Source organism: Corvus brachyrhynchos, unplaced genomic scaffold, assembly GCF_000691975.1.
Source record: "Corvus brachyrhynchos isolate BGI_N302 unplaced genomic scaffold, ASM69197v1 scaffold21, whole genome shotgun sequence".
Lineage (NCBI taxonomy): Eukaryota > Metazoa > Chordata > Aves > Passeriformes > Corvidae > Corvus > Corvus brachyrhynchos.
In genome coordinates, this window is record NW_008236924.1 from 7,769,765 (window position 1) to 7,782,755 (window position 12,991).

The following is a 12,991-nucleotide window of genomic DNA, read 5'->3' on the forward strand; positions in this document are numbered from 1 at the left end:
CTGAGGGGTCTGTTCTTCTCGTAGGCTGATCTTCGGCACCCTCTACCCCGCGTACTCCTCCTACAAGGCCGTGAAGACGAAAAACGTAAAGGAATATGTGAGTACGGGCTTGCCGTGCCGGCGCAGCGCCCGCCCCGTCCTTCGCGGCCGCCTCGGAAGCCCCCGGCCTGTCCCCGGGGCGATGGCGCTCCGGCTCCGCAGGGGCTCGGGTCAGCCAGGCCTCCGGAGCAGCAGCTCCAGTGGTCTCTGAAAGAGCTGCCAAGGAAGGGTGCTTACTGAAATGGGAGGTTTCAAACCGTAAACGTGGGCTGTTTTTTCTCAGGAGATGCTGAGTGAGGAAGGGAAAGTGGGGGAAACACTGCAATCTGGAAGCTTATGAAAGTCCAGGACAAGTTCTTTCTTGTAACTTTATTCGTACTTTGCGTCCTTTACTGCTTTTTCAGTACTACTTTTGTTTTCTTCCAAAGGGCTGAATAATCTTGCTTGGTTTGTGGCTGCCTATCAACTTTGCTTGTGATCAGTGTTTTATGTTGGTCAAAACTTCATTCTCTTTCCCCTCTGGAACCGTTTCTCTCTCTCTCTACACCGTTGTTACAATTACCGTATTTAAAACACCAAATTTTTTTTTGCGATGTGGTGTGTTGCCTTCTTACAGAAGGGACGCTCTAAGTGGATCAGTTGAGACAAGACCTATTTCTCTTATGGGTGGGATGAGTTTCCATTTACGTAGAGCAAAGAATAATGTGATGTAGAAGTAATATGCGTGAATAGGATATAATCTGTCAGTATTACTTTATGATGCAGTCTGAGACTTCCTTCAGCTGTCTCTGTTTGATCCTTACAAAATCACATGTCAGTAATAAATGTTGTGGGATATAGTCTTCTTTTGGCTTATGCTGCTTCAGCTCTCTAGCATTGACTAGACCCTTCCTGTGCATTGGCTGAAAATTCAGCCCACAGGTTTTTAAGGAGACACCAACTGGCCTGAGAGTCTCGCTCATAATGGACAGCTTTACAAACTGCAGGATCTGGTCTGAAGTGTTTGATTTTTGTTTTTGTTTCAATACTGGCCTCAGCAGAGAAGTTGAAATGTGAATGTTCAGGAGGCACTGATAACTAATAAATTGTTTTGAGTATTAAAGAGACAGTCTTGATGAGCCTTACTAAACTTTAAAGTTTATTAGTAGTAATATTAGAAATGCAAAACAAAAACACAAAAGAAACTATCTGAATCACGTGATCCTGTGACTTCATAATTACCTTTGAAGTTATGTATTAAGTGGTATCATATTACTATTGTCTTCTCTGGCATTCCTTGCTTCTTTTATTTCAGTTGCCAGTGACCTTTATTTGTTGCATAAAATGTGTATTTTTTACCTGGAATTTTATTCTGGTTCATGAATGTCAGTAACAGAATGATTTTATCCGGTTACAGAATCTGAACTTGAAGACAGATTTCAGAGTTTCAAATCTTTTTATTGAGAACTTGTTGTGAGAAAAAACCCTCAAACCCTCATTTTTTAAAAACAACTGGCATTCTTTACCTGCTTATTTTCTGTGGGTAGGTGCTGTTGAGGTACATAAATGCTTTATTTCTTTGCAGAATGTAAGTGTTTATTGATCCGATTTTCTTTTGGTGAGCGTTACCTGAGCAGCTGCAAGACTTACTTAATCTGCTGGTGAAAAATCACAGCATCACGGAATGGTTTGGGTTGGAAAGGCCCTTAAAGTGCGTCTATTCCAACCCCCTGCTGTGATCAGGGACACCTTCCACAAGACCAGGTTGCTCCAAAGCCTGACCAGCCTGGCCTTGAACACTTCCAGGGATGAGGCATCCACAAGCAGAAATGAGATTAAGTGCTTGAGTATCATGAGGTTGTCTTAACAATAAAATCAACTGATGGCTTGGTTGTAAGCTCCACTAGGGCTGATGTGGAAAAGCGTGGCATGAATTTTTGGGTTTTGTTTAGTGATGCAGCAGTATAGGTTTCCTGAAGTAGATAGTCTGGATTGCTGCAGCAGAAAATATAATCTTGTTTTTCGTTTCAGTGAAATTGCTGGAGTGATTCAAGAAAATGTATTTGAACTGCTAAAACTAACATATTAATTATTTCTTCTTGAGAGGACTGCATCAGAAATAAGCAGTTAGATGTTGGACTCCCATCTGCCTAATTCACTTACATTTGAAGCACTTCTTCCTTCTCAACACAAGTGGAAAGATGGGGGAAAAACATCGCAGAAGGGGCCAATATCTGTTCAAACTGTTCTTCATGTGAAAAGTCAGAAAACTTGAATGCTGTACTGCCCATTTTCAAAGCCAGCTGTTTTATGTACCACTGCTAGGTCATAGTGCTTAAGAACCAACACTGATTAGGCTTTGGTGGTGGAGAAAAGTCTTACAGGTGTATCTGTGCTAAAGTGGTGTATTGAAGCTTGAGTTGACAGACCAAGCTACCACAAACAGTCCATCAGTGGCATTAGAATACAGTGCAAATTTACTCTTCTCTACCACCATGATAAAAATTCAGGATGAGTCCTTGAGCAGTTGCAGCAAACTGCTTCTAGTAGCTCAGATTGTCCTAAAAGCAATTTCTTTCTTTTTACATGTCATCTTCAGCTTTGGTCAAGTCTACATTCCAGTTATGCTTTTGCACTTGCTGAATTCATTTAGGTTCTTGGCACAAGTTGGGGAGACTATATATGTGCCATTAACTGAACCTGGTGATCATCAGGTTGAGCAGCAAAGACCTGACTCCTTTTAGTGGATTGAAAAAAAAAATGCAGCCTCATTTAACCCTCAGTTTTGGAAGGTGTTTGTAATCTGTCACAAGAAAAAAAAAAATAGCGCTTCTTCCCATCTGCTTTCTGCTCTTTTAGTTTCTGGTCATCTGCAGGGACTTCTAGAACTAGAAGTTGGATCCTTCTGGTTTATTTAAGAGCTATACTTCTTTTTTTCTTTGGCCTTAGAGCATAGAGTGAAGGCTGACAGAAGGAGACTGAGGCAAGAGACCTGCGTCCAGTATCAAAGATATCAACATGAAGTTTCTTTAAGCAGTAACGAAACAATGTTTTCTGTTCTCAGTTCATACTCCTGAGCATTCTGTTAACAGAGTGAAAAATGAGCACTAAGCTTACACTCAGGCTGCTTACAGTGACCCCTTTTGAGTGACATCTGCTAATGTATGTAAATGCAATAGTTTTCACTAAGAAAAAGCAGACACTGTAAGTTCATTGCTTTATAATTAAGCCTATTTAGAGACAAAATGTCAGCTGAAGATCAGTCAAGATCCTCTTTTTTAATTCTTTAATCAACTCCTACCTAATCTCTTGGATAGAAAAGTATCTTCTGCACAGTTTGTCATTTTACTATTCACAACCTTTTCCAGATGTTTCATGAAGATGAGCAGCACAGATCTCAACACTGATTCCTGTGGGATTCCACTGGTAACTTTCCTCATTGTGAGAAGTGGCCATTTATTTTATCCTTTGTTTCTTTCTTTTTAACCAACTGTTAATCCTCAATAGTCCCTTCCTTTTTATCCTTGACAATTTTGTTTCTTTAAGTGTTCGTTTAGACCTGTTAGAAACTATTTAGAAACTTCATATACTCTGCCCTGTAAGGAAAGCACTATAGCTAGCGCAGGCTTATGGAAACCTAAGAATTCTGCTACACTTGTGAATTTTTTTTTTCTGAAAAAACCCCATAATCTTGATTTTGTTACATATATGTAGGTATTTGCTAATTGCTATTATTATTATTACCTTCATTTTGCCTAATGCTGAAGTAAGATTTACTGCTGTTGAGCTTCTCTGAAATCTTTCACCCTTTTGGATCCCTTTTTGCAAACTTAGATTTATCATTATTCACACACTTTTTCATACAAGAGCTGGTTCATGTTGCTGCACCGAGGACTTAATCGTTTGTTTTGAAAAGTTGCTTTAGATCAGCTAAATGACACCTGGTCTTGTCCAAACTGATAATACAAGAAAAAAAAAAGGCAGGAGAGAGCCATACAATACAAATTTTGCTATTTTCTGTTCTGAAAAAGAAAGCTTACAATAAAGTGGAAATAATTTAGTAGTCCAAATTACCTTCTAAACTGTTCACTGTGTTAGAGCAGCTGGAGGCAGATTAATTTTCTTTTATGAGAAATTTGTGGAGGGTCTTTCAAGAACAAATCACCAAATTTTCCAACACATGCAAGTTTGGGGAAATACCTGCTTTTATAGTATTTGCTGTAATGAGGATTGTCAACATGTCATTATTATATGAACATAATTGTTCATGTAATTTTAATATATGGATTAATGTGTGGATTTAATATGTGGCATTTCCCTGATTCAGTTTAGTTCTTTTTTCCCATTCTTGATGACACAGAGTGTTAAATTGTTTTTAATTAAGGTGTCCTCTTCATTTATCTGCTACTTATGCTTATTTTTAATTCTCAACAGTATAGAAAACTAGCAATCTTCCTTATAATTCAGCTGACTCCTCTTGAGGAGTAAGTGGCTTGTAGCTGAGAAACCAGTTACCAAAACAGCAGAGTGTGCATGCGTGTTTGTTAGGGGGAATTATTTTGTGCTTTGAAAGAAATACTGCCCCAGATAAAGGTGTGAGGAGGTAGAGAGGTAGATGATAGGCATACAAATGTGCCATAATAGTACATACATATACTCTAAACCTTAAACAAGAAGATTAGGTTGATGTGGCATGTTCTTTGCTTTTTTACCTCTCTCAGTGAGCCCTTATTTAAAAAGAAAAATGAATTGCTTGTGTAATTTCTGGGAGTAATGATTAAGGCAAAGAATGCTTATTAATGAGTTAGAGCAAAATAATATGTTTCTTGGTTTGTTGTTTTTCTTTTTTCCTTAGGAAAACTTTACATCAGGAAAATACAGGGCTGCAGTTGAAACTTAAACTTTTACATATATGTGTGTGTATATATATTTTTTACTGTATTCATAATATATGGGAGAGTGTAACTTCTTAAAGTTAACTGATAAATCTTTTTGGATAGGTCATTTGGGACCTTAACACTGTTGCATCATAATGTTGCTACAGGGCATGCATTCATTAATGCATCTGTCTGTGTTTATCTATTTAGAGCACAGTAATCCTATGTGTTTTCTCAGACTAAAATGTACCATTTAGTATGTGGCCCTCTCCATTACAGATTATATATGCCTTCTTTTTGAATCCGTCCTCATGTGTGGAGATGAGTCATTTATACTGAGGACATTTCACTTTTTTTTCTGATGGTTCTGATGTATGTCCATTGAGTGACTGCTCTTTTGCAGGTGAAGTGGATGATGTACTGGATTGTGTTTGCCTTTTTCACCACTGCAGAAACACTCACAGACATTGTTCTTTCTTGGTGAGTTCCTTGGTGGCACATTGGGGACTTTTTTGTTGTTGTTGCTGTATCTTTGTTTTGGTTTTTTTGCCTTTTTTTAAGCAGAGAGGAGAAGTGTTAGGATGCTAAGAATAAACTCTCTCCCCTTTAGGAGTTTTCAATCCCTGTGAAGAGTCGGCAGGTTTCTAAGTATTGTGGGTAGTAGCGGCTATCTTAGCTGTTTCCACTCCTTTGCTTGCAAAGTTAGGGTAAATGCACGGTATCTGTAAAAGGATCTTCATCCATTCATAACTTGAAATATTTTTGAGAAGCTGTTAATGTGAACTGGTACAGTTTGAAAAATGATGGTCTAAAAGACACCTTAAAAAATGGTAGAAGGAAGGGACCTATTTTGCTTTGACAGCCTTTTATGTGGCTTCAACTGAAGCTTTGAAACAAAGTATCTTCAGTTGCCTCATGGCTTTAGTGCTTGAGCTTTGCATACATCTCTGAAACAATGTTAGTCAAGAGTTTCATTTTCTAAAGAATCATGAAATGACTACACATGCCTTACAAAAGTGCTCAGCAGCTTTGTTTCTACCTGCATAAAATTTGAAAAGCAGAAAAAGATAAAAAAAGTACAAGAATTTTAGCTTGTTCACATACTTGAAAAGGACTCCTGAAGATTCTTCATACTGAGTCACTAGAGAATTTGCATTCACTTGTTTCAATCTCTGCTACTGTATCTTCCCAGACTTTATTGTGTAAGGGTTGGAGATGACAGGCTTACGTCCTGCCTGCTCTTTCTCATCTGCACTGGCCCTGCTTTTGTGTCTTATCTGAGGAGTACCTACTGGAAGTTTCAGAAACAGCCATCAGCCTTAGCAGGAACGTGACATTATTAAGACAAACAGTTGAAAATTTTGGAAATTGAGAATGGAAGCGAATGTAATACTAACATCCACTGGATGCTCTCTGACGAAACTTCAGAATGATGAGAGTAGCTATCAGATTGTAATTTGGTGTGTTTGCAGGGCTGAGAGATGCCCTGTTTATGAAGTTTTCATGGCTATGGATGAAAGACTAAATGATACTCGAAGAAGGTATGTCCTAGGACTTTAAAAAGGGTTCTGCTTTTCTGACCCGAATAGTTGATTCTCTTGTTTCTGAGCCTTTACCTTGCCTACGCTCTTTCTGCCTGTGCTGCTCTCTGCTAGTTATCTCCATCTGTCTCTGTGCTGATCTTGATTCCAGTTCTCCATCTTTCTCTCTCCTCTTCTTTTTTTTTTTCTTTCCTCTTTCTCTCAGGTTTCCTTTTTATTTCGAGCTGAAAATCGCATTTGTGATTTGGCTGCTCTCCCCTTACACCAAGGGCTCCAGTGTCCTCTACAGGAAGTTTGTGCACCCAACGCTCTCCAATAAGGAGAAGGTACTTGCTTGTTGTTGGAAGATACTGACCTGTCTGGGAACTGACTGACTTCTAATTCAGTTACGCCACAATAAAAACTGAAATCGGTGAATCTTGCTTGTGCTGACCTTAGTGAATGTAGAATGATTCTGTGTCTGACAGTGATGTCATACTGCAGCTTACTGAAGTTTGTAATGTAGCCAATAGTTTGCCTAATGCTTAGAAAGCATGTTTGGCTAACCCAGTGTCATGAGCCCTTACAGTTACTGTGAGTAGTTAAGCCCTTTGAATCACGATAGGAGCAGCATGTTCTGTAGCCAGTCTGTTTTTTCACATTGTCAGTATAAGTAACTGCTTTGTTTCAGTTGTTACAATTTGGAAATAGCATACTGTAATTTAAAGTTGCGTTTAGATGCTTTCTGTAATTAGCAGAGAAACTCGAGTTATGTGATCAATGACACCGGATGCTAGTAGCCTGAAAAAAAAGTGTCCAGATGAGCTTTGTGTTTTTAAGGGTGATGATGGGGAGACTTTGATCATGTTTGTAATGAGGAGCTAAATGCCATGTTCCATGTTGCATTCCTAGGAAATTGATGAATACATTACTCAGGCTTGTGACAAGAGCTATGAAACCATGATGCGAGTTGGCAAGAGAGGGTTAAACCTTGCTGCCAATGCAGCAGTTACTGCAGCTGCAAAGGTAATGCAACGCCTTCTGTAACATTCAGGAATTCTCCAGCAGTTTATTTTTGTGTACCAGCAGTTAGTGCTGTGGGTCTGTTAGGGATACTAGTATTTGTTTGGCACCAACCTACTTTTCTTTCCTTCCAGTTTGCCCTGCAGCTAATCTCATCATTTGTCTTAGAAAAAGTAGAGGGGGAGTGGAGTGGATTTTGCTTTAACCTCTTTGTTATTGTTCTTGGGAGCATACATTTTCCCTTCTTTTTTTCAGAGTACCCTTGTGGGAAATAGGGCACCTTTCCTCCTCTTCTGAATGAATGATCCCATGTGAGATGAGATTGGTGAAGTGCCCTTCACCCCAATTTTTATGTCCTCTTAGGGCCAGGGAGTTTTGTCTGAGAAGCTTCGAAGTTTCAGCATGCAGGATCTCACTCTGATCCGAGATGAAGATACTGTGCATATGCGGAGCCGTGATCCACAGCTGCGCCCCTCTGGGGCGAGTCTTCTGGAAACCATTGAAGACTCAGGTACAGAGCACCTGCTGGGCCATTGTATGAGACCTCGCATGGTGAGCCAGGAGGGCTCCCCTGAGCCTTGGGTCTCAGAAGGGAGTACAAGATTGTAGATTATCTGGGAGAAGTTGCACTGTCTTCCCTAGAGCCTTCTCATTTAATATACATCCCTGTACTTTTCCCATTATCGTTATTCAGGATGGTTGACTTCTCTCTGTCGTGAGTTCCTTCAGGATGGGCCATTTTAAGCCCCATATGATTCTTTAAAAGTATTTGCTAAAACTTTCTCTCTTGTTCCTTAGCTTCCTGTTACTCCTCAGGAGAGGAGAGCAGTGTGGCACATCGGTCTAACGGAACCCCATCAGATACTAGAACAGACCCATCAGATGAAGATGCAGGAGACAAACTTCCTAAACGTACCCAGAGTCTCAAAACTCCTAAAAAGGTGGTGAAAGCTGAGGTGAGGTGGTGTATAGATAATTTCCAGCACTGACATTGATTTGTGAGCTTGGTTGGAAGGCTCCAGCTTCATAGTCTCAGCATTTAGAAGCTGTATATATAAATTTTGTTGGACTGTCTTTGCTAGTTGAGTCCTACATCAGTGGACTTGTCATCTACTTGCTATACTTGTCTCTAGCTTTGCATTTTTATCATGCCTGTAAGCCTCTGTCATAAGCCAGAACCCAGCTTTTCTTTCATTTGGGTTTTGTGTTGAAGGGTGGAGCATTAGATTTTTTTAACATGTTTTGTTGACAATGTCCTCTCTCCTGCCTGCTACAGTCTGAATACGTAATAGTAACATTTATCCCTAGGACAGTCACTTTCTCTTAATCTAAAATGCAGCAGTTGTGTATCCTCTTGACTTTGACACATTAGATATTGGGAATAACACCACTCCCCACCTGTCCCATTCCTGGAGTTTTGTCTTGAAGTTTGGGTGACTAGTGATTGTTCAGTTGTCTTCTTCTTATGTTCGTGTGATGATCCAAGGTATTTACAGCCATTCAGATGGGAGATGAATTCTTATTATTAAAATAAACCGTACACGAAAGTAAATGCAGTTGTCTCCAAGAATCATTTAAGCTTAGCAGTATTTTTTTCAGCTGTTTTCAGGTGTGTTTTGTAGAAAATGCTTTTTGAGGTGCTGCTTTCCAGGTTTTGACTCTTACTTGAGAATTTCTTATGGTTTGATTTGTACATGATAAAATGCTTCTCCCTTTTTATGAAGTTGGGGTCCTATTTGCTTGATTCAGCTTGGACTTCTAATGTTATCATTTTTATCTAAGATAAAGAATGCTATATAACTGACTCACATTGTCAAGCTATTCAGGCTAAATATTAAATAATTTGAAGGAAAGTAATTTCTTAGAGCATCATTTTAAGTTATACTGTTAACCTGTTTTTATAGTGTATGGGAAACCTTTGCATGTGCTTAAGTACTCCTTGTAAGAGAATCACAGAATAATTGAGGTTGGAGGGGATCTCTGAACTCATCTGGTTCAAACCCACTGCTCGTGTAGAGCCAGTTCCCAGGACCAGGTCTAGGTGGCTTTTGATTTTCTCCAAGGATGGACATCTATGTCCAAAGATGCGTTTTAATTTAACTCAGATCTTCCTATGGCTTATTTCTGAGTTGAGCCCCTCTTCTTTCTTGTCTACTATATTAGACAGGAGCAGGGAAACAAGAGGCTCAAAATTTCAATTGATGCTTCCTAGTGAGGAATTTTCAAAGTGGAATTGTGAAAAGACAGAAAGAACTCTTATATGCTGTTTATTGTGAATACAGAAATGCCGATAAAGCCCTTTGCAGGCGTATTGATTTTTGTGCACAGACTGTTGGATCTTTGGGTCAGATGTAGGACTTGTAGGAGGTCTTTGACTGAGATCTCTGAGATTGCCAACCAGGGCTGAATGCATCATAGATGAATAAATGCTCTTCTTGCCAGTATCTAGAATGAAAGACACAGAAGTAAAGCATGCAAATTAGTTCAGGATGTTTCTACAGCTTTTAGAGAGCTGCATTGGTGATAGAAGTTAAGAAGCAGTAGAGCAGTGCAAGTGTAGATGTTACCAGTTAGAAATATCTGTGTTTAACCTTTAGTTTAGACAGCTGGCTTTGATTTTACTGCCGTACATACCCTGTTTTAGAATGTCTTCTGATTGCTATTTGATGGATATGTTGAGTGATTTGTTCAATGAAAAAAAAGGAATGGTTAAATAGTCTTTTGAGACAACAGATGACATGAGTAGGGTCATGTTGTAGTTGTTTTGTCCTAGTTTCACTCTGCATTCTTGCATCTTTCTGTTAGATACTTAGGTGTTAAAATAAACCAGCCTAAGATGCCTCTTTTTCTTTCTCCTCAGCTTCCAGTAAGAAGTGTAAAAGCCCGCCCTAAGAAGAAAGCTGCTGGCTCTCTTGCTTCTGGCGAGTCATCCTAAGGCGACCTCCCCCTCCCCAGCACCTGTCTCTGTCCTGGGATTTGCCTTTCACTTTTATGGGGAAACTCTCCAAAGGAAGGGAGCTGAGATTCTTGTACATAACAGATACTGCTTTATAGAGCTCATTCCAAGGCAAGGGGGAGGCTGGGATTCAGAAAGCAGAGTAGAGGATACAAATCCTCAGGAATTTTCTCCTTTTCGTCTCTCTGTTGGAGGGAATGCTGATATGTCTGTACATAGCCAGTTGCTTTGGAATTCCCACTGTATAACCCTAGTTGAGAATTCTTTGCTGGAAGAACTGACTAGGGTTAGAGACATCCATTGCACAGAAGCTGGAAAAATACTAGACACTGGAGTTCCACAGGGTGGGTGGCTCCCTAAAATGTCTTATCTTGCTCTGGGTATTCTTCTGCAGCTGTGTGTTGTTAAGAAGTGCCCACCATGAGGCATATTCCTTAAGAATGGACCATACCTGATGTGTCCATCCCCTTTGAGAAAGTGACTGAAGTGATGTATGCTGAGTGCTTTTGAACATAAAGGATTGGCTCATGGGAGGTATATGCTAGATTCCCATTACTCATACTGGAAGATGAAGAGATTGGTTTTTATTTTATTTTTTCTGGAAGGTGAAGGGAGATAACTGGAAAAATTAATAAAGGAAATGTGCTATTACATGCACATTATATGATGGAGTAGGTAGGAGTTACTGTTGAGAAGGAAAGTTTGGCATCTTTAAGATTTTGGCTCTTTTTGAAGCTGCTCGAATTTTATTTCAGGTTCTAATGCTCACTTTGACTCCTATGAGAGCATCAGAATGAGGTGAGTCCCATGCAGTCCCATGGCGAGCGTACTCGCTTTGCCATTTAGTGGTTGAACTCATGTCATTTTGTTGCTTGTTACTGCAGTCAAATTCTTTTATTCTAGCAGATGACTGGGGAAAATCTGTCTCAAAATAGTCTGTGGTCATACTTAAGAATTTCAGAAGCCCTCACCTCTCAGCTTTAGGAGATTCAATCCTCAAGACATGAGAACTGAAACAGTTGATTTTTTAACAGCTGAGTTCCGCTAACTTCAGGATTTCATGGGGGATAAAAAGCAGGGACTAGGGCACAGTAATGTGATTAATCAGTACTCTCGCTTTATCCTGCTGCAGCCCTTGCACAAATTTTCTGTCTGATATTTGCCGTGTTTATCAGTGTCCTGAGACTTGAGCAATATTTAACACTTGGGACAGAAAACTACAAGGAATGTAGAATATGTACTGTGGGAGTGAAATTGCAGTGCTGCAGAGAAAATTTGCATCATGCCAAGCCCTACTGATCTCTTGAACATTGTTGTTAAGGGGAGATCCCCTGTACACATGCCAGCTGAGTCAATGAAAATTTATGATATTTATGAGTAGGGTTCTTGTTGTCAAGATCTATAATGAAGGTGCACCATTATAGACGTGTGTCTGAATGAATGGTCTTAATTTTCACTGAAATTAGTTATCAAAGGAACCTGATTCCTACATGCAGGTGTTTGTGTCCCACATCTTTAGCTGTCACATCTCTGAAATGACAGTGAATTCTTCACAGAGCCCAGTATTTTGCTGTTGACAAGGTATAGAAGCACTTCTGCAGCTAATGCTCCACAAGTATTTCTGTCCCAGAGAACAGCCTTTCAAAAGTTTATAAAGTTGAGGATTAGGATTGAATTTTTTGTTTCCTATTGTCTTGGTGGCAAATTGTTTGCTGTTGAATTGACCGGTTATTTCAGGAAGCCAGTTAAGTTGGGTTTACTACTGTTTGTAGCTTTTAAAAATTTAAATCTTTACAGACCATTTTAGAAACTTGCATCTTGTCAGAAGTATTTGTTCTAAATTATCTATAAGGCCTTATCCAGAAACCAGTAGAAAATCCTTGATTTGGTTCTGAGTTTCACAAAAAAAACCCAATTATTTTGTTCTTTTTTAGTTTATTAGCAAACTTCATATTCATGTCTTACTAGCACATGCAAATGTATGTCCTGAAGCAGGAATACTTTCTGTTTCCAAAGGAAATTCCTCTCTCCAGACAAAAGATAAAAATCTTTCATGATTATGTGGAAGATCCAGTTGTGAGGAATTGTTGTCCTAGACTTTACTGTACTGACCAAGAGAACCATTATTCTCTATATACCAAGTATGTCTATGACTGTGTTTCTTGATTTTTTTTTTTTTAACTGAAATTTTGCAAAGCAAATTATTTATGTAAATCATTTTGAGGGACTTGATTTGGAAGCCAAGTCTCCCCTTGTGCTGATCTTCTTGCCCTTTCCTCGTGCATGCATTGTGGTAGTCTGTGATTACTAGGTTTCCACAGAGTGACTTTCCAGAATCTTCTCCAGAATCCATTTATTTGTAGTGGCTTTTCTGCTTTGAAGCACAGGAAGAATTTCTGAAGATTCAGTTCTGGCATTCAGATTTATCTTTGTCTTCCTGAGTTAGGTCCTGTGCTAAGTAGCTTTTACTTAGCATTGATGCTTGATGTCATTAGCTTGCGGGTAAATATGGGTCAATTTTACTCTGAGGTTTTTTTACATGGGGGAATTGGCTTTTAGTTGCAAGAGTGAGTCTGCGGTAGAGTGAAAGACTATTA

General features: G+C 39.4%; 1 protein-coding gene across 4 annotated transcripts; it reads left to right on the forward strand.

The window, feature by feature from the left end:
* Positions 1 to 12: 12 nt before the first annotated feature.
* Positions 13 to 12,585, forward strand: REEP2 (receptor accessory protein 2). Of its 4 annotated transcripts, none has more exons than XM_017728264.1 (9): positions 13 to 97; positions 3,387 to 3,459; positions 5,299 to 5,375; positions 6,368 to 6,436; positions 6,642 to 6,762; positions 7,328 to 7,441; positions 7,802 to 7,949; positions 8,237 to 8,394; positions 10,299 to 12,585. In XM_017728264.1, the coding sequence occupies exons 2-9, from the start codon at positions 3,394 to 3,396 to the stop codon at positions 10,371 to 10,373; spliced, it is 828 nt and encodes a 275-aa protein (XP_017583753.1). In that variant the 5' UTR covers positions 13 to 97; positions 3,387 to 3,393; the 3' UTR covers positions 10,374 to 12,585. The 4 variants fall into 4 exon arrangements, with proteins under 4 accessions (XP_017583753.1, XP_017583755.1, XP_017583754.1 ...); XM_017728266.1 differs by having other exon boundaries at positions 3,387 to 3,444; positions 6,324 to 6,436; XM_017728265.1 differs by having other exon boundaries at positions 3,387 to 3,444.
* The last annotated feature ends 406 nt before the right edge of the window (positions 12,586 to 12,991 follow it).